The sequence below is a fragment of the Etheostoma cragini genome, chromosome 7, assembly GCF_013103735.1.
Source record: "Etheostoma cragini isolate CJK2018 chromosome 7, CSU_Ecrag_1.0, whole genome shotgun sequence".
NCBI lineage: Eukaryota > Metazoa > Chordata > Actinopteri > Perciformes > Percidae > Etheostoma > Etheostoma cragini.
The window spans coordinates 21,195,825-21,217,132 of NC_048413.1; the positions used below are offsets into that span (position 1 = coordinate 21,195,825).

Genomic DNA, 21,308 nt, shown 5'->3' on the forward strand with positions numbered 1-21,308 from the left:
AAGCGGTATGAGAGCTACAGTTTTCTGACAGCTAAAAAATGGTTTCCGTTCACATACATATCAGTCTATTAAGATAATCTTTGTCCTTTACTCTGAGTTTAACTTTTTGTTGCCAAGTTAAATAATTCCTTCTTCCTGCTGAGTCTCACCTTGCTTCTTGAGCGTTGCTATCGACTTTTAGACTATTTCAAATGAAAACCCCGTCACCATCAATGCTGGCTGTGAAACATGTTTCTATATTAAAAATCAGACACTCAAAAGCCAAGATAGAACAGAGTCGATACATTGATTCCTCTCCTCATGTATGCTTCAGACAACATGGATAAAACAAACCTCAGCCTTGGACACGTTCAGCCAACGTCTAATGCAAACACATGTGCCAAAAGCTTCCACTCTGTATGTCCTACATGAAAACAGGATTCACAGTCCTTGCAAATGAGTGCGCGGCACATCCTTCATTTTGACAGGAAAACCCTTGTTGATTGATAGCTTGTTTGTGCTGTGGGGAGCATAGTTTTTGAGGGCTGCTGAAGAGACAGAACGGGAGCTGCAAAATATGCATTCTCTGTGAAAAAGGCATGTCAAGTCTTTGGTGTCTATTTAAGACTTTTCTACAAGCCCCCGATTCCCCCTTTGCCTGCACTCAGATAATGTTTCCTGAATTAAGTCTGACCAGCGGAGTGGAATTATTTTCCTCCCTCTTAGCTATAATACACCGCACTCATCAGCTATCTTGAAATAAAAACTGAAAAGGCAAGAACGCAGTAAGGCATTTTCTTACATATCAGTTTGATTTCAGACAGAGGTAAACGGAGGAATAATTATGTATGCTGATGTCTCCATTTATCCTGTTTCAAATATATATCACAGCTGCAAGTTATATATTTCCCTAAAAGTCCTTGAGGAATGCAACGTGAATTTTTAGCTGGCAGCACCCTGTGGGTTTAATGAGGGATGCAACCAATGCAAACATTGAAGTAAAGCCCTAAAAACCATTTTCCACACAGTATGAAACACAAAAAGTTTTACTTTAGTTCAATAATCTGATTTTGTAGGTTTCAAAGATTGAGAAATCTGTCTTACACAATCAGTTAAGTCTAGTCAAACTGACATTTTACAATTATTAGGTGTAGTGTTAGTAGTACAGAAACTAGGCAACCACAACGACCTTCTTTGATGAAACAGTTTGCAGCAACTCTAAGAAGCAGCACGGTCACAAATGGTCAACAGCCCAAATTTGTAAAAGCTTTGGGTTGTAATAGGGGACTACTTCATAATAATTAAGCCCAGATCTCTCACAATATTCAATATTTAAGATGAAAGGATAATTCAGGTTCAGTACAGCTTGGGTCTTATGTTCTTACCTCTCTTTAGACATCATTGCCGTCACTACTAATTACATTGTACTCAACCAAGCTGAATGGTAAGATCTTGAAACAAAGCAACATAAAAAGCAGTCCAACATGGCACAATCAGGTCATGTTGTAAACAAACTTCAAGGTTAGCCAAAGTTATTTGCAAGATAAAATAAAGGCAAACTGTAAAATGTAATTTTAAACATCCACCACACTTCAGTTTACAGACTTCAAGGATTGACTTTGACTATCTCTACTCGCCATAGTTGTGCTATAGTTGTGTGCGCACACAGTTTTACCCCTTTGGACATCATTTTAACGATGTCGCTGTGTTGCCAGATCCCTGCAATGTACTTGGTGTGTACAATGTCATTCCAAATAATAGCCTGGTTGTGGCATTGGCTAAGCGTCAGGCGTGAGCACAGTGGTTAGCTAAATGCTAACGTCAGCATGCTCTCAATGACAATGCTAACATGCTGATGTTTAGCAGGTATAATGTTTAACTCGTAAATCATTTGTGATTTACAGTGTTGCTACTGTATTCAACAGATGGCCGAAGTCATTTGTATATATCCTGTGGGCACTTGGGATATATCTCTACCAAATTTTACAGCAATTCATCAGATAGATAGGTCCTATATTATATAAGTGGCGGACTGACTGGTATCATGGCTAGAAATAAGGCCCAAGTTAAAGTAAGTTTATTAATTTAAAAACTGAAAGGCTTCCCACATTATTGTGCCTAATTCTGATATTGTTTTAACTAGGTAAATTTTGCAATTGCAGCACAAACCATCTTCCTTTCTGAATTCTTTCTTTAGACAACTCCCTGATTGTTTCATATGCTCATAAATGCTAATATTAGTTATTTTATGCAGTCATCACAAGGAGTATGTGGAAAATCATGTATTTTTTGGGGCAGTTGTTGCAATATGTTTATACAAATATAAAATATGAAAAAGTAATACAACTTAATCTAGATCAAGTTTAGTTGGTTTCGTGGCAGCTACTGTTGGAGTTACAGTTTTTTGTATTCATGTAATGAAAACACTGAATATTATAATTCATGTAGAAATGATGTTTGAGAACAGAAAGTCCTTGGTTTCCCAGCCAACCATAAACACATCAGAACCCATTATATGATCGCATCATCTCTTTGAACCTCTCAGTACTTCCAGACCTTCCACCTGGAAATCGTTCCTCGGTCTCTAACTATTGCAGCGTCTACTGAAGTATTATACTGGTTAGCTAAAGTTATAATACAAGTACTGCTTGAAAGTGCAGGTAGGAAGCTTGGCACAAGGTTAGTTTTGTGTTTTCAAAGAAATACCATAGTTACACATGTAAACAAAGACACTATCCCCGACCTAGCTGAAACCTTCCCAAAAATGGGAGAGGTCCTGAAAAATAGAACACACCTGTACACAAATCGAAGCAAATATATAGAAAATACATTTACACGTGTATAATATACAGTAAGATTTCGTAACCCTCTGACTATTAAGATAGCACTCTTCCTTCAAAAAAATATATGTTATGTCAAAGAAGCAACTCCGCAGCCTGACACACACGTGAGGCTGAATTGGTATGGGTCATTCATGAGAGTGGTTTTCATGTTGTGAATGGGCAAAAGCTGGAGTTTTGCACCACAGTGTTTAACCCAGGCTGTCTTGGCTCCTCCTGAATGGCTCACTTTTACAGATACTGATCTCACTGGGACAACCTGTTTCCTTTACTCCTTTTAAGGAAGTGAATACAAGTCTGAAAACAACCTAAGCGAATGACAGGAGATCCACTGTCGGCACGCAATAAAACCCACCTTTCAAATCTGTACATATTGCTGTCTGCAATCCAAAAATGTTTACAATTACAGAGTTGTATTTGTGCTTTGTACAAACCCACAGCACATTAACAGATAGATTCATAGGCGGCTTCGGAGCGCTAAGGTAATCTGTCTATGGTAGGTGAGTTCCCTCACTTAGACACAGGAGATAATTTAAAGCAATTTGGAAGAGGCTGATTGGCTTGTCCTAATCCCCTTCTTTAAACAATACACTTACAGGAGTGTTTTGGGGCCTTTGAAAGAACAAAATTCAACTCTTCTTTCTCATAAGTATTTTTTTCCCTCTGCTTCCTGCGGCACGAATTAAAACAATCTATTTGTGCCCAACCCCAAACTTCCTGGCTGTGATAGCTTGAATTCTGCTATGCAAGTATTGAGTGGATCTGGCTCTGGAGGGAGCTAAATTACCCCTACCACACATTTGGCGAGGGAATTCATCCCTGCTTGCATTTTGAACACATGCTGCAGATTGTTTTGATTCTGAGGGACAATTCCTTCACTGGTTCTTCTTCATTCTTAGTTGAAAAAATTTGGGTAATTTTTACATTCCAGCTTCAACAAATTGGTTTACGTTCTTCTGGACTTTCTGACTAGGGATGCATTGATACCACTTTTTTAAGAACAAGTACAAGTACTTACATTTGGGTACTTGCCGATAACGAATACCGATTTGAGTATTTACTAATCCCTCTGGGGTCCGAGGGTGTTTTCAGACACACAGATGATTTTGGCCTTCTCTGATATTGTTGTCAATTAGAACAAAGCAGTATTTTCAAAGTGCCATGCCTCTTTTCTATTCAAAGCTCAGTGCTGAGCATGGATGTTTGCCCGGACTTGTGTCAATAAAATAAATCATATAATTCCTAATATCGAAATACTGAGGAAAGTTTAGAAAAAATGAAAAATGAAAAGTCCGATTACGTCATCCATGTGCATATTAATTACCCATGTAGATACACCGATCCAGCGGAGAGGACAGTTTGTTTACGCCAGCAGCTAAGTTCACGAGAATTTGTCTTAATTTAAAGACCTAAACGATTAAAACAGTTAGACTACACACCGAGACCTTTTGTTTCAGCCTATTTTTGAAAATAAATTGCTATTTACCGAGTAACACGGTGATTGTTATAACAGTTAAGCTGATGATAGACATTGGGCTAACACCGCTACTCCAAATTTCAGTCAAATCAAGTTTACTTGCAACTGGCTGCTGATATGCTTTTTCACAGAGCAGCTTTGGAAACATGGTTTCTGTGATGTGGTGATGGCTGGGAATCTCTCGGCTCCAGTACACTGAGAAGACATTGAAACCCAGTATTATTAACGAATGACAATGGCTGGTTGTCACATGTACTCACGCATTGACGCATTGGGAAAGAGCCTAGTTATTTTTTTACAGCCAAAAATCTCCAAGCGGCTTGCATTGCTCCTCTTTTGTTGCCTATGCCCGCTTGACAGAGAAGTTATTGTCACATTGCTATGAGGTGGTATCTGGTGTTGTAGTACCAAAGTAATTTTATTATTACTACAAGTACAAGTACATCGGACACGGCATTGGACCGATATTCCTATACTGGCATCGGTATCGGTGCATCCCTATTGACCATAATTCAGACTTTTTAGGTTTCAGAAATAATTTATTTAAAGTGAATCTCGGGAGTTGTGTGTAGATTATAATTTAATATCTCTGGAGGGGTTAACTTTTATATCTCTTTTGTACTCTTGCAAATGATCACATGAATTATTTTGAATGTGAAGCTCAAATTGAATCTATTCCAACCTTTTAGCGCTGCGGCTCAGATCAAAATCATAACCAGTCATTAGAATTCATCCCAAACAGCTGCTGAAACTGAGAGCAACATGACACAAGTGTGCAAGCGAGCTAGACAGACCTGAGGCAGTATGAATGTCCTGTCCAGCTCCATGCAGTCTGTTGTGGCTATTCAAACCCAATCTAGTCGTGAATTTGCTGCTAGATTCGCTGCAGCAGTGATACTGCACCACAGAAACCTTTTCTCTGTTTTTCCATGAAAATTTTACACAATAAGCAATTGGTGCAGGCGGTGGATTGGCTTACACCAGGTGTATTCAGACAGTTTTCTTTGTTATAATCTCGTCTCGGGAGTATGCAATTAACAGTGCTGAATCCCAAGAGCTTCGGACCTCCACTGTTTGGGCTGTGGCAGACTATACTGTGTAAAAAAATAGACATATAATTATTCTGTTTAAAATGGGACTTATATAAACAATGTTTTTAAAATCAACTGTTCACTAAAGCATATACCGTTTCTTTTTTTCCCCATCTTCTCTCTTCCAAAACTAATACAATAGTGCTTCCTATAAATATCTTTTGCAACACATTTCTTAAAACTATTTCAAAACATATTCAAATACATTTGTAGCATTTTTTATCTTTCACATTTCTTTAAAAAAACAAAAAGAAACAATGTAGTTGAAGTCAATACAGGGTTAATATAGCGCTCTTTGTTTAGTCCATCAGTTGTTGAAACTTCCTTTAATCCAGGTTGTGGCACATAGTGGCATTATTGGCACATTGTTCAGAAATACAGTTCATTCTTCACCCACAGCAGCTTCTTGGGTTAATTTCTTTCCAAATGTCAAATGTTTTCCTTGAGACATCTGTGACGTCCACAGTCTTGTCCCACACATCCTGTAAATATACCTATATATAATCTATATCTAAATGACTGTACGTTTCTGGAAATATGGAGTGGCAGCGTTGTGGCTGCTCTGCTTGAGATCTCTAGAAAAATAAATATCTTCACCAGTGTCCAAAGAGTGATCACACTATTTTACAAAAAAGCTGTTTTGTGTGTTTCTTGTTTCCAACTGGATCCTGTGGAGGATAAAATCAACATTATCCCTCAGTACGAGCCCAGCACAAACACAAAAGAATCACTGTTACACATGTAGATTTCTACTTCTTAATGTATTTTATGTTAGGGCGGATTGGTATCCCACTCTGGCCTGAAAAACCTGCAACCCAATGCCTCTCTCAAACCAGATGAAATGGCAATACTATATTAAAGACCTGTACTTTAACATACACTTAACCCTGAGAAATACATTAGGTTTGCAGTATAATAATAGGGGAATTTAAGGCTGCAGCATAGGGGACATGCTGTGTAGAGCTGAGCTGCCTGAGACTGTGTGTCCAGACAACGGCGAGGCGATGTCCTCTCACTACTCTACCTGCAGGCAATCTATTCCTTTTAAAATCTGGGTCAATAGCAGACGTTACACCTCCCCCGGGCATTCAGCAACACTGTGGGGCCAGAGCATGTGTTTAACTTTCACGCTTTGAATTTCAAATGCAGACCATTCATATATTATATGGCATATATTATCCATGCATGGAAATATGTCACAAGTCAAGAGAAAGTGCTCCTTCACTGCTGTTCAGAATGTTCCAAATAATATGCATATCGGTGTAATGATGAGAGTGGCAACATAAATATTAATGAAAGTCTTTCAGATATGAGAAGTGAAATCATTAATTGTGAGCATATAGCTAATTAATACTGATATATATATATATAGATAATTAGTTTCTTATCTCTATGAAATACGTCTGATTCGGCACCAAACTGGATTTCTCCACCCCTTTTTCATTACTGCGCAGAAGATGGAACGGCGCATAAACATGTCACAAATAACAAACATATGCCAAGTTCCCCTCTATTCCCAAAGTGGGGCAGCATCACTACGGGGATCGAGGTGGCTTTGGCTCAGACGATGATTTGCAAGAGGACACAGTACCCACCAGAGCTTAATTCAGGAAGTCTCTTTCACCCACAGGAAGTGCACAAGGCCTTCAGCTCGTCAACAAGAGATCTCAAACCATTTTTCTGACACAAAGGCCACAGGAATCAGTTGTCGTTCAGTGGGGGAGGGCCTGTAGGATAAAGATGACAGAATGTTATTACTGATGGAAGGCAGTCTGATTTCTTACATATTTATATTAAAAAAATTCAGTACTATATTTATTGTCAATAGCTTTTAACCTAAAACATTTCTAGTGGCATTACTGCTGAGCAGGTGCATTGATAGGTTTCTTTAGAACACAAACATTGTTTTCCAAAGACTTCATGCTTTCTCTAAAACCTATTGTGATAATCAATAAACTTTTAGTGCCACTGTCAACGCTGGAGTATTGATCACAGACAAACACAACAGAGATAATCACTTACTGAGACTTCCACTTCTTGGTGGAGGCAAAACTTCAAGATTAAGCCGCACTGTTGTTGCTAAAAATGTAGCCATCCTTCCCTGACTTTAAATAAACAAATCCAGACACTTTGAGGACTATTTAGACCAGATGAATGATGCTCCCCTCACTGCCAGCATAATGAATCTGTCACAGACTTTGGATACACAGAGTAAGTGTGACCATCTTTGCTGGCCTCGGCAGCAGATGAGTGTTACTGTTATCCACTCAGACGGTAAACATTGTCAAAACTCAACCAAGCTTATTGTCGCACTACATATCAATGGAAGTTTAAGGTATATTGTGCTTAATTTCTATGTAAAACACACTTGCCTTGTCAGTTTATATCACAAAGAGTGACACATCTTTACCCACAGGAAGAAGCGATTTAAACTCGGAGAAATGCAAACACAACAATGACTTACCAGTGTTACATCTTTTGGCACCCTTTTGGTATAAAGCAGCACATTTTAGCTGGGTTGTTAAACATGTGCAGTTTACTGATATCACATTACATGAGTTCTGGGTATTGAAGTTCAGTTTTCAAAGTTTATATTTATATACCTGTCTGAAATTTGAAATGCTGTCAGAAGGATCAGTTAGACTGTAGCAACTTCACATCCCGTTTGCCCTACAGCTATAAATTGAAACATTACACCCCAATGAATATCACTGGTAGGTGTATATTTTTGTGTGCAGCATGAGCGTGCCGAGGCACACCGCTCCGCCAGGTGTCGGGCATATGGAAGAGGAATTAGGCGATGGAAGACAGCATTGCAGGCAACCAATTTATGTGGCTTTGCTGAAAAATAAATCTCAGACTGAAGCTAATTGGGGTTGAGAGTGACAGCCCAGGAACCTTAGCACTTCATTAAGAAAAAGTAAATTCACTACGATTGTTATTTTGAGGTACTCTCTTTGTCGTCTTCTTCTTAATGCTTTATAATGCTTAATGCTTAACAAATTTCCAAGTTATTAGAATGTTTATCCCCTCGTAAAACCTTTATTGTTCAGAAACAGACATTGATTTCTTAACCTAATTTGAATTGATTTGGCTTTGCCATTCAGCATGGTTTTTCATAATATTATAGACTCTAATAAGTTTAATGATAATAACTGGGGTGGACAGAGACATTTCTTTGCAAAAGCTAAAAGGACTGTGGATTTCCATTGCTGACTGACTGAACAAATGTTCCAGTGTGCATTCACCCTGTGCTATAAACAGCCTTGGGCCGGTGTACCTGTTTCCGTTGTAAGCAGTCTTGTAGACAGGCGTCTGCTGGATCATCTCATCAGTGTAGATGGGCACGGCAGTCCGAACGCACTCATGTGAGCACTGCAGGCTGTCATTGTAGGCAGTGAATATGTCCACCTTGCTGGGCACCCGGGCTGGGGTGAAGTCTGTCAGGTTTTGGCAGCTTTCTTCCTGCTGGTGGATCTTGCGCTGATGGCTATTGTGGCGGCCATTTCCCGACTGCGCACAGCTACAAAAACACGCACCAAAGACAAGAAACAAACATAAAATCATACCTTGTACCCTTCCAATCATCTGCGAGGATTTCTGACAAAATGTGAGCTTCTACAGTTGGTGTATTTTAACAGTTGGTGTATGTAAAATAGTAAAGGAATCTTTCCTACCAGTTTTTAAGGACGAGTGTTGTAATCAAGGCTGCGATGACCATAATGAGAGACACAGTGATTGTGATTATCTGGTGGACTGCCAAACCTGCAAAAATAAACACCAAAATTTATAGAGAAAATAGCGTTGCTCCCGTTGCCCACAGCAAAGAGCCATGCACTTCACTTCTCTTTTGTTTTCTAAACTGTACAAACCCACTGCACCCCACAGAGTATCAGGGGCAGTGGTGGGCAGTTAGTTACAGTTACTAGTTACTTCTTCCAAAAAGTAACTAAATTAGTTACTCAGTCACAAATTATAAAAGTAACTATTGCATTACTTTCAAGTACATTATTAAATACTCATACCCCACCTCCACTTCTCTTTAACGGAACTTAAAATACATGTGCATGTTCAATTATTTATAATAAATCTGAATATTATAATGACATCGACACTTAATACAATACATTATTAACAGAAACAATGTAAACAAATATAACTATTTTATGTTGCTGTGGGACAAAGTGAGACTAGCCTCCAAAAAAATGCCATGTAGTTAGATATTATGTTTATATATTTGATGGATACAAATAACACAATAGATGTTTTGGAACTTTTGATATATATGTCCAACTATGTGTGCTTTCAAACACCGGCCCACCTCTACCTCTGATTGGCTTACCATGACATTTTACTTAACCTCAGCCAATCAAAAAACCGCTCACTAACCAAAGAAGAAAAAAAGCATTTGCCCCTCAGCACAGAGATCTAGTTGGTCTGATGAATAAAACAGCTTAAAGTATAGTAACGCTCAGCATTTTTTGGCAGTAATGGTAACGGCATTATTAAGATGGGACGAGCAATCAATTAGATTACTCGCTACTGAAAAAAGTAACGCTGTTATTTATAACCCCATTATTTATAATGTCGTTATTTCCATTACAGATCAAGGGCAACTGATTTGAAAAGCAAAGGATGACAACTAGAACAATTTTGCTTTTCAGTAAGTATTTCTGACTCATCATCTTTCATCCACTGCTATTCCTAATTTTTGAGTAACATACATTATTCCATTACAATACAGCTAACTGTAATCGATAACAAAGTTGACGAATTCTTTAAGTACTTATAAAACCAAATGATCCCTTCAGGAGAGCCACTTTCGAAGATCTGTTATGCTTTTTTCTAACCTTTTTAACATTATATAACCATATTTTCCCTTTTTATTCAAACATTATGTGAGAGCAACTTGTTTGATATGGTTTATCACATAAAATATTTGATCAAAAGGTTGTCCTGACAGGTAGTCTGAGTGCTCTGAAAAGGAAGTCTGCAGGGTAGCAGAATGAGAAAAAACATAATGTACATAAGCATTACAGCTGGTTTAGATTAATAGAGGAGGTGTTCATGCTATTCTTAAGAGCTTTAGCAACCAATTCTGGACACTGTTAGTGTTTATAATAAATTGAATTGAAAACGGTTTTGATAGCAAAAAAGAAACTAATTTGCCCAAAACCAGATTTTTGTTTTGTTTTGTTTGTAACTTATTAATAAGAACATAAATGCAACAACACTGCTTTCACTTTGACTCTAATGTCATGCTAAATGGAGTTGCCTCACATGTTCAGCAACAAAGAGATATTTCATTTGGAGGATTATCTCTAGGTCTCTGGTTTTGTACTGAACTTAATATTCTTAGCTTTATTATAACTTAAAAAGGGGCTGGTCAGGTAGCATACAGGAGTTTGTAAGCCAAAGCAATGAGCTAAAAGAGGCTAAAATGCTCGGTAGAACTGAGGGAAACTGATATGAGTGGAGATAATTCTGAGTTTCTCACAAAAAGAAACACTTAATAAATTACACATTGCCATTCCATTCATTATGAATATAAAAATATTGAATAGTGCTGCTTTATAGGACCATAGATGCCCTGCTACATCCTAGGAATGCTAATTGAGTTCAGTATTTCTGCAGTAATGTTATGCTCTGTGCTAAGTATCTGAAATACAGATATCTGACAGGTTGCAAGCTTTCTTTTCTTTGAACGCATACTAACCGACTGTTAATATTCATAAGGCACAAGCTGTTTAAGATCAATTGGCAGTTGTCCGACCCATTATAGAAAATCTTTATCGGACAAATTAAAAGCCAATTACAGTGCCAACACATGGACAGCGGAGACACTGGTTGAGAAAAGTTCAACTCTGTGTATTGGTGACTTCCATTGCTGTTTGAGAAGGATTCTAAACCCACCAACCTCTGTATTATCGTCAAACAAAAGCAATGAACACCACTTCAGCATACTTGGTCACATGTTTGTGAAAGGTGCCTGGTTTACAGCCTGGTTTGGCAGAGCTGTTTGGACACTGCCAAGCCATACAATTATGACTATTCTTTAAATGAGAAACTATGCAGAATTTTGCATCTTAACCAGCTTGAAAATACCTGGACCAAAGGTGCTCTGCTTGCTCCCTTTGTTCTGTGTGACTAAAGTACAAAAGCATTGTTCTCATTTAAACTCTTAAGACTCCTGTGTGTTCTGATCTCTCCCTTTTGCCAGAGGACAGTAATCCACAAACAAAACTGTGCGGTACATGTCTGAAGTGAGGATTAGTGTGAGCCTATTCAACTCTACTGTACGGTTGGTGTGCTGTGTACTTGTGTGGGAGAGTGATAGAGCATGAGAGCGAGTAGGACACAATGACACACTGCAGCAGGTGACATGTGGCAGAAGGGGAGGGGGGGGACAAAAAAGAAAAGCCGTCATGATGAAAATACCCATGTGGGCCTTATACATCTCACCTCTCCATCAGCCAGCTGCCTAACTGCTGATCCAAGACAATTTGTCTTCAGGAAGGCTCAAAAGGAAGTGCTGCTCGTTCATTTTGGAAAAGCACACAGCCTCTCCTCTGCCTGCCTGCTGCCGGACAGCCTCCTCTTGGATAATAAACTTCTGCGGGCAGGGCTGTGCAATAGGCGGGCCAGGTCAACCTTGTATTAATGATATCTCCGGCTGGCTCAGGAAAGCCTTACCTTCCCCGCGCAATCAGAGTCCCTTGCCACGGCAAAGGCACATTAACTTATCTGTCAAGTCATTTGCATTTCCTTCATCTCCCCTCTCTATCCTCCCTCGTCTCCCTCTCTGCCTGTCTCCGGCTGACGTCAAAGCTCTTAAGTTGAAAGTGTTCGGTTATAAATTTACATCTGTCCAAGTTCAGGCCTTATACAGCTTGCCCCTGACCTTGATCAATAACTCGGGTCTCTACTGAGAATTGTTTCATTTTACATTGATGTCAGAGTGAAAGGGAGCACTTCCCAGTCAGGAAATTTAAATTAAATGCTGCCCTTGGTGAATGTGTCCCGGAAACCACAACTGATTAAATGACATTATGGCACTGCACTGGTACTCTCTCCCTACCTCTAATGGACACTCCTCTGTCCATGCAAGGGGAACTTCTTAGTATAATACAAACGGTCAAAAAGTGCATGCAACCATCGATTGGGATGTCAGTGAACACAACACACGTATGTTTAGCAGGCCCAGCCAGTCTGTGATGTTATACCAGTGGAATCCAATCGGCTTAGTCGGTGAACAAGAGCATGCTGCGTGTAGTTTGCTGATGGTATGTTACATGTTTTCATGGTACTTGAGTTCAAATAACTCATTAAGAGTCACTTCAGGCTGCCATTTGGAAACTAAAATATATGTATTTAACTAGTACAGCTCTTTAATGGAAAAAAGAACCCAAGAACATGAGGTCTAGCATCCCAAACACCAACATTAAGATCATTAAAACCTAATTTTCAGGACAATGCATTTAAGGGTGCGGGGGAAATATAGCAGATAATGACATGGGTGACAAATCTGAGTGCATAGGCCAGTTCTATTTTCATCCAGGCCTGGCAGTTAGAGAGACGTAAATTTGGCCTTGCTATCTAAAACCTATCAGTGTGTGCTGGCTTTCCGCTTAAAATGTCACCTTTGGCAGTCACCTTGCTTTAGAGATACCCAGTTAGGTTTTGGTCAAATCACTTTGATGTGTGTGTTTATACATAAGTATAAACACATAAATAAGTCGAGTAAGATGTCGACTTCATTCACTTGTTCTTATTTGCTACTTTGTGTGTTTTTTAATTGTATGGTTATTAATTATAATATTTTTTTTTCTGTACAGCACTTTGGTCAACTTTGGTTGTTGTAAACCGCTTAACAAATAAAGTTGGTATGGTATGGTATGGTTTATAAATGTCAGTTGTCAATCTCACATAAATCAAGTGAAAAATGAAAAAAGCTGGGGAAGCCAAGCAGGTAATGTCTGGTTTGTAGCACCTTTCAAAACTATAATTCCTTAATAATCTTTTCGTCATATTGTAATTCAAGTGTTCTTTTAGAAAACTAGACTTCTGCACAGCCTTTCGCCTCTGTTTTCAGAAAATCTAGCCAAGGTATTAGCAAGAGAAAGCGTTCCTATTGGCTGTTCTGCGCATGCCACAATGAGGGAAGAGGGAGAACTGCAGGAAGAGGTCTCGATCTATTTCAAATTCTAGCATTTATTTTGCATCTTACCAACTGCAGCTTGAAAGTTAATCGTGGGTGATACAATGCTTGCCTCAGTACAGTTTAAAATAGTCGCTCGGAGTAAAAAACCCAGAGAATCCAAACCAGACTCTGCAGCTATACATAACTTTTCAGCTAACTATTTTTGTTTTAAGACCCTTAACCTTAATGTACATAGGTTCAGTCTCACCACTCTGATCAACCATGTTTTCAGATACAGTGGGCAGCTGTTGGGTGGGTAGCTGTGCTACCTGGCAATGAGCATCAAACAGTAGACAAAGTTATTGACTAGCAGCTAAAGAGACATATATTTCCTTTCAGGAGTTAGTGGACAGCAAAACAGAGCTATAAGGAGAGTGCGTATTGAAGTTAGTCTGATAGATGTGGAAAACCATTTCGAACAATTTTGCCATAACGTCTTAAGGTGATAAAAGGTGATACAGTGTCGTTGTTGTGTTTGAAGCTTGTTCTGCTGCCTCCAAGTGGCAAAAATGTACTAATGCTGCTTTAAAGGTGCATTATGAGTTCCTGCATGGACACTTCTGTTGACGTTCCCATTAAATTCCAAACAAAATAGAGCAAGCTCACCCCTCCCCCCATGTTTCCATAACTGACTGTCACTAAACCCCATCCCCTCCCCCAACCATCTTGTTGGTGATTGGCTGGAGTGGTTTGCTGTATTTTGGTGCACAGCCTGTGCCTCTGGTGTTTGTTTGACATTTAAGACCCGTACTGTCTCCTGAGACAAGACTTTTTGACAGAGCATTCAGGGAGCAGGCAGCTAGCGGATCAAGGAGCAATTCTTAAGTTTTTAGACAAAAATGAAATCGCACTGAAATCATGCAGGAACTCATAGTGCACCTTTAAGCTCTTATAGCTGTCATCAGAGAAATGTAGATTATATTTAAAGCTTAACACATTTCATGAGGTGTGAAGTGGTAATTAGTGCTGTGTTTATGAAATACCTTACACTGTTGCTGTATTTATCTTAAAGCCTGGTCCTAAACAAAGGTGTCATTATCTACATGGAAGCATCAACATCAAACTTAAAAGGGTATTTGCTGCTTTACTGAATCAAGATGAGGAACACATATTCCTGAAACCTGAAAGGTCAATAATACCTTATTTCTACACAGAATACTTGAAGGGCCCTTTAAAATACGTTTTGAATTTTTTTCTAGATTCAGTGTTTTCTGTTAAAAAAGAAAAGAAAATGACAGACTGAGAAATGGACAGAGACTAATATCAATATAATGTACTTAGAATAATAAATGTGTAACAGCGTATTGTACATACATACATATTGTAACAGCTAGCCATAACATTTAGTAACTAAATATGACTCAGCCTCAGTGTGCAACCATTTTTACGGTGGTTTTCGACCTTCCTGACTCCTGACTTGTGTTTCTGCAATTTACATGGTGGATTAAGTGACAACATCAAAACCACAGGCAGTTTGTCCTCTGAGTAACAATGCCATAATAAGGCGCTACTGCAAACATTTCTATTTAATCACTATGCATTTATGTATGAGTTATTGTGAGTCTTTAGTTGTGTGTATGTAGCAGTAAGCCCTATCAGGCATCCATTGCAAAGAGCCATTTAGGGCTAATGGTGCCTACACCCACGCAGTGTTGGCTTAAAAGCTCCTGAAAAATGTGGGAAAGACCCCTTATTTGCTCACAGAATAGCAGCTCACAGAGGTTGAGCCATTTCACTCCTACACACCACAAAGCACATTTGTAAAGGCATATTCAATACACGCTGATACACTGCACCTACAACCAGGCACCTGCGCAGGACAGGTTGGGGGAAGACTTCCTTCAAAGGCAGTGTGCTAATAGTTAGAAATTGCCAATTAATCTTGGTGTCAAAGTGTCAATCTAGGCTGATTTCCACTGAGTCACCAAGCAATCTAAAACACTTATTGAAGAAGAGGGTGCTAAGAGAGGGAGAGAGAAGAGTGGGACAGAGAGGAAGAGGAGGGGAAAGTTGAACAGGGTGAGATCAGAAACAATTACTCCTACATGCCTTTCCTCTCAGTGTCAAAGGGATCGCTGCATAATTCAGGCAGGCTGGATTGCAGATGCTAGAATGGACAAAAACAGGGATACTGGTAGCATTCCTTACAGGAGGATACACTTGTTATGTGTGGCTGCCTGTATTGAACAGTGGATAGCCACAGTAGCTCATACTGTTGACAGAACAAATTAAAATGACTGCAATTTCCAGGTGGGCGTTATATGGCATTCAATCAACCATCCTGGGATCTGTGAACTGTCAGTTCAAAGACAGGAAGTATTTTTCTACCAACAAAGCTTAGCTGAATTGTTTTGCAGGTGGAGAGGAAAACATACCATGCACCTGCACTTTTCTGGCTTTGAGTCCAATTCTATCATCCTCTCTCTCTTTCCAGTCAAGCAACACCAGTTTTCAACAAAACTAAGGATCTCTCTAAAGCTAAAATAAATAAACTCACATAGTTTTTTTTTTTTTTTTTTTAAACGGCAGTTATATTAAAATTCTGCCCCATTCCTTCTGATTGACGGAAACAATTTCCTCCATCCAAGTGTCTCAGTCAACATCTGCACTCCTTTTCCTTCAGGCAGATGTGTCAAGCCATGAAGAAAGAGCTGAGCAGCGGGGAAACCGAAAGTGAAACAGCATCTGCTCAGTCTGGCCCCTTCATCTCCTCTTGGCTCAGTTTTCTGTAAATCAGGCAAAGGGGGGTTTGACTCTGCACGCCTGTCACCAGGCATCAGCATTTAAGCCCAGATTTAACGCTTGAGAAAAGGAGAATCACTTTTACCCACTTTATTGAGAGTCAATACAGAAAGTAATGGCAAATTTATTGGATTGCCATGGTAACAGTTGGGAGAAGTGGATTCTCTCTGTCTCTCTGTGTGTGTCTCTCACTGTTGAAGAGGATGTATTGTACGCCTCTCCAGGTCTACAGCAGGTCAAAATGCTGTATTACAATGATCACTGAGCTTGCTTCTTTAAAAATAGATTCCTGGGACACTTAACATACATTCTACATTTGCTCACTTTGCTCTACAGTGGATGTTAACTTACTTATTTACTCCATTTAACCCTCAATCCCCTCACAAACTTGATAACGTGATGGAAAATTGTTACCCGATGGATATATTCCTTTTAAATACCTCCAGGCTTTTTAAAAAAACTTTAAACATCCACTGAACATGTTTTACGTGCACAGGTCCAAATTGTAAGGGACACGCTGGTTACGCCACAAAAGCCTGTAACATTTAACCTTGCGACTACCAGACCTGTAACAAGACCTATGTTATCTGTTGTGGCTTTACAGACTGCAGTTTTAATCATCTCATATTCATAATGGAGCTGGCAGCTCCATCTGTGGAGAGTAGAGGGGGGTCACAGTTACTAGCAGCACAATCACCAGGAACAATCAGTGAGCATCTGGAGGCACCACAGCTATACCCAGCACCTCCTCCTCCTTCTCCTCCCACCTCCGGTATGATGGCCAGATAGCTGTGAGAGCAGGATCAACAGGAGGCATCCACTAAGCGCTACAGCATCCAGACAAACTCCTATCCAAAGTGAGATATGCACTAGATTTATTCTGATGCTGAGAATGCACACTGGTGACACATTGTCTCAACACAAGAAATTACACAATACATTTGAGTTAGTAACCACCAGGGCCGGATTGTCTATTGCTACTTACTACTATGACCAGGGCCTGCTGTGTTATAACCTCCGCCAAGAAGCTTTTGTTTTTCAGTTCTGTTTGTTTCTCAGCAGCATTATGGAAACTACTGGCTCAATTTTAATGGAACTTGGTGGAGTTTTTCCCAAAATGTACGTTCCTTGGAAAATAAACTGTACTACATTTTTACTCACTTTAGTTCCTTAATGTACAGTTGATGGAGGGCAATAAAGTATCTTATCTGCCTTGAGTTATCTCCAGGCCTGAGCCTTCCACTATGTTAAACAGAGCTGTTAAACAGAAAAAGATGTGTACGCTGTGCGCTTCTGCACTTGTTCAACAGCCAATAGGAACTTACTTTCTCTCTGAAATAACCTGTGATTGGCCAAAGTCATCTTTCACGTCTAGATGTTCTTAAGACTGAAAACAAAGCCAAGGAGGAGTTGCAGAAGTCAAAAAATTTCAGACAACATGAATTTCAATACTAACTAACGCAAACTAGTTAAATTAGACAAAAAGCAAGTAAAAGGTAGCCTTTTAACTGATAAGAAGCAACATTAACGTCTTTGTCCTGGATAAAGAGTGTGAAGTAAACTTGTTGGATTTTCCGCAATAACAAAGAGTTGTCCCTTTTGTTGTACTGCACTCTCAATGCCAAACAGTGAGTGGGAGTACAGACACATAGTCAATAATCGCAACACAGACAAGCTGTGGCGAGCTGTCATGTACTCTGTGTCATTGCATAGTTAGTTTCCAACTATACCAAACTAACTGCCAAAATGTCACACAAGAAAAACTACTGAAACAAAATCTAAACAAATCTAAGGGCATAAAAAGCATCAAATCCCAGCAGAATAGATGAAAACGTCTGACTACAGGTCCCAACAAAACTACACATACTGTATTTGCGACCCTGGCTCTAGTTGGCATCACACACATGGTAATATTATGACTAAAATGAGTGAAGGGTGAGACTCAGAATGATCAGATTCTGTCTGTTAGTCCAAAGTATGTGTGATTTCTGTGGGACTTCACAGCTAATGTGAGGAGACTTTCTTTTAAGAAGAAAGCAGGAAACTTTGGCATCTTTTCCAGTGAGCTCTGAAGCTTGACTAATATCTTTTCTGCCTTCATGGTTTAACTGATGCAACAGGCCTTCAAAGATGATCACTTGATGTATTCATGCTTACATTGGACCACAGTAGAGCTAAAAACTGGAAAATTTAGAAGACTGATCACTATGTACAACACTTCTATGTGAGAAAGGCATTTTAAAATCATTTCCTCCCCTGCTCTTCACCTCGTTCCACAAACAACCACTTGCATCCATGTTTGACAGTGATGTGCACACACCCACCCACACACAAACAAACAACATGAGAGGAGATGATAACGGTCATCATGATACACACATCCCTTACGTGGCTGAGACAAAGTAGTCTAATGGCTTGAATTTGTGCTGGTTGCCTACAGTATTTATGAGTCATAGTGAATAAGTTCACACGGACCGATTGCAGGGGTGAATGCGCATGTTGCAATCTCACAGTTCCTGAGAGCCTGACTAACAATTATGAGCTGCAGTGGCTCAAGCTTTTTTGAAATTATTAAAAAAAAAAATCTCCAAAAACGTATATCCTAATTTAGTTGTTTAAGGAAACAGATATAGGTCATATGCCGTTCATGTAGCTGGTCATAAAAAAAACATACCCACATAAGCTTCATCTAATGCTGGGCAGTGTAGATAAAATCTCACATCCCAATATAAGTAATTTCATATCTCAATAACCATATTTATTGATATTCAATATATGTCTGTAAAAAATAAATGGTAAAGCTTATTTTCTTGATTGATAAGTTTTGAGTAATGTTTTTTCATTTTATTTAGAATTTTAGTGAAACGTGAACATAACATAAAGTGGTAGAAATTATGTAAATAACAATAGCTCTGACCTTACCATTCTGAACAGGATAAGTAAATACAACAAAAATGTAACCGCTGGTCCAACTGAGTAATAAAAAAATATATTTTACCGATCAAATTTAAAAAATCTATAATATATAAACATAGTAATTCTCTGTCTATGTTCTGCAAATAATAGAGGCATGTTGTGAGACAGCTGTCATTTCTACATCAGCACTTTTAGATTACAATTAGCTGTGATGCATGCTGGCTGGTTGTGTTTCTCCCAGCACTTTAACTCTGAGCTGAGGTGTTGCTGTTTGAGAAGCTGGATGAGAAATAGAAAAAGGGAGCGAGACACAGAGCATCTTACGACAGATACTCTGATTACGTGGACTAATCAAATAATGAGGAATTACAAACAGTTTTTAAGAGATTTTGATGATTTCTCCCTCACAATGGGCACAGATCAGCTGGGGTTCATGGAGTTGCAATGTTTGCACCTTGCCCCGTTTGTGTTTGAACACTCATTTTGGAATGTATAAGCATTGCCACGAACAGAAGTAGATCTTACGTCATTCACCTGAGATGGTTGTCACGGTTAAGTTGGCACAGTGAGTGTAAGCCTGGAGGACGACAAGACAAAACAATGGAAAGAAAGCCACATACTGTAGCCACACAACAGCTGGGCGCCAAATGCACACAATTTATATCTCAACATACTGCATATTTAAGACTAAAGTCTGCATGCACAAAAGCAAGCATACATAATGCATACACTGTCACAGAACCGTTTATGCATTGTTAGGTGTAATACATCTCAACTATTATGAAATTATGTGCATGTGCACCAGCATAACTCCTACTCTCAAAATATGACTTACAGTAAATGGAAGTTCACACACCAGTCTTTGAATCTGTTTGAGAACAGAACAAGAAAACCTCATTCAGCACATCCAAAGCAGCACTGTGTCTTAAGCACTGCCATATGACATGCTATAGGGTCGTAGTCATGCTGAGCCAGAGGCAGCTATTTTATGTTATGAATTGACTGGATAATTTGGATGACTATATCAACTCATTTACCCACTAAGACTTCGGGATAAATTAATGATATTTACATCACAATTGTATTATGCAGCTAACATGCCACGATGACAGCTTGAGGTTTAAAATAAAGCAAAAATGTGTGAAAAGTGCAACCGAGAAGCATTGGAGACAGATCAAAATCCCACTAATTAAACCGTAATGTAGCTGTGTTATAACGCTGGTGAGTACAATGTTATCTTAACCCATAGGGGTGCAAGATACAAATCTGCAACAAATTAGACTTGAGTTGTAATAAACCAGAATCATCTGCTAAACAATTTAGGACAGAAACTGTAATAGTTCTCTTTCCTTGTACCTTGTGTCTCTATATTAAATAATGTGGATGCATCCTCTTCCTTCGGCTGTTTACCAAACCACGTCCATTAAACTATTCCATAAGGGACATAGGTATTTTTGAATACTGAACACATGACGGAATAAATCACAACACACAGAGCAGAAATCTAGGTGAGTTAAATTGTTAAGTGAGCTCTGATTATCACCTTGCTCTGATTAAGATCTACTGTTTTAGTTTTTTCCTACCTTAGTCTGCATTAATCATACTTTGAATGTAATCCATAAACATCTTCAAAGACAAAGCAGAAAGGATACGAGCAAGAGACAGAGGCAAAGTGAAGCATCTCACCTTCGCTAATAGTTTCATTTCATCAGCAACCCAATACTGTGCCGTCGGTGAGGTGATTATGTCTTGCCTTGGGGCCAATATGAGGCAGACATGGGTTAATGTGTTGTAAAGGAAAACGGAAAGTTTCCCGCAGCATTTAAGCACCCGGCTTTGCTTTGAAAAGTGATTCAATTCGCCTGCTCTGATGACACACAGTCTGCTTATAAATAAAATATTGTGCACCCAGTTGGAAAAGGCAAACCTTCTTTTTTTTTAACTCATCAGCTTTTAGCTAACAGTGGTGACTAATTTCCTCCAGGATATAATATCAAGCCATCTTCTGGAATCACTGGTGGTCTCACACACACCTCCCAATCAAGAGAAAATTAAGAGCTCAC

The 21,308-nt window shown here is 39.1% G+C and overlaps 1 protein-coding gene across 1 annotated transcript in view; it reads right to left on the bottom strand.

Moving 5' to 3' along the window:
• Positions 1 to 5,328: 5,328 nt before the first annotated feature.
• ajap1 (adherens junctions associated protein 1) overlaps positions 5,329 to 21,308 on the bottom strand; it is a 44,688-nt gene continuing 28,708 nt past the window's right edge. Inside the window, exons 3-6 of the mRNA XM_034877254.1 lie at positions 9,065 to 9,152; positions 8,668 to 8,910; positions 6,983 to 7,114; positions 5,329 to 6,055 (exon numbers count right to left, since the gene is read on the bottom strand). Of these exons, the coding sequence (XP_034733145.1) occupies positions 7,042 to 7,114; positions 8,668 to 8,910; positions 9,065 to 9,152 (404 nt within the window). The 3' untranslated portion in view covers positions 5,329 to 6,055; positions 6,983 to 7,041. The remainder of the gene's footprint in view (positions 6,056 to 6,982; positions 7,115 to 8,667; positions 8,911 to 9,064; positions 9,153 to 21,308) is intronic.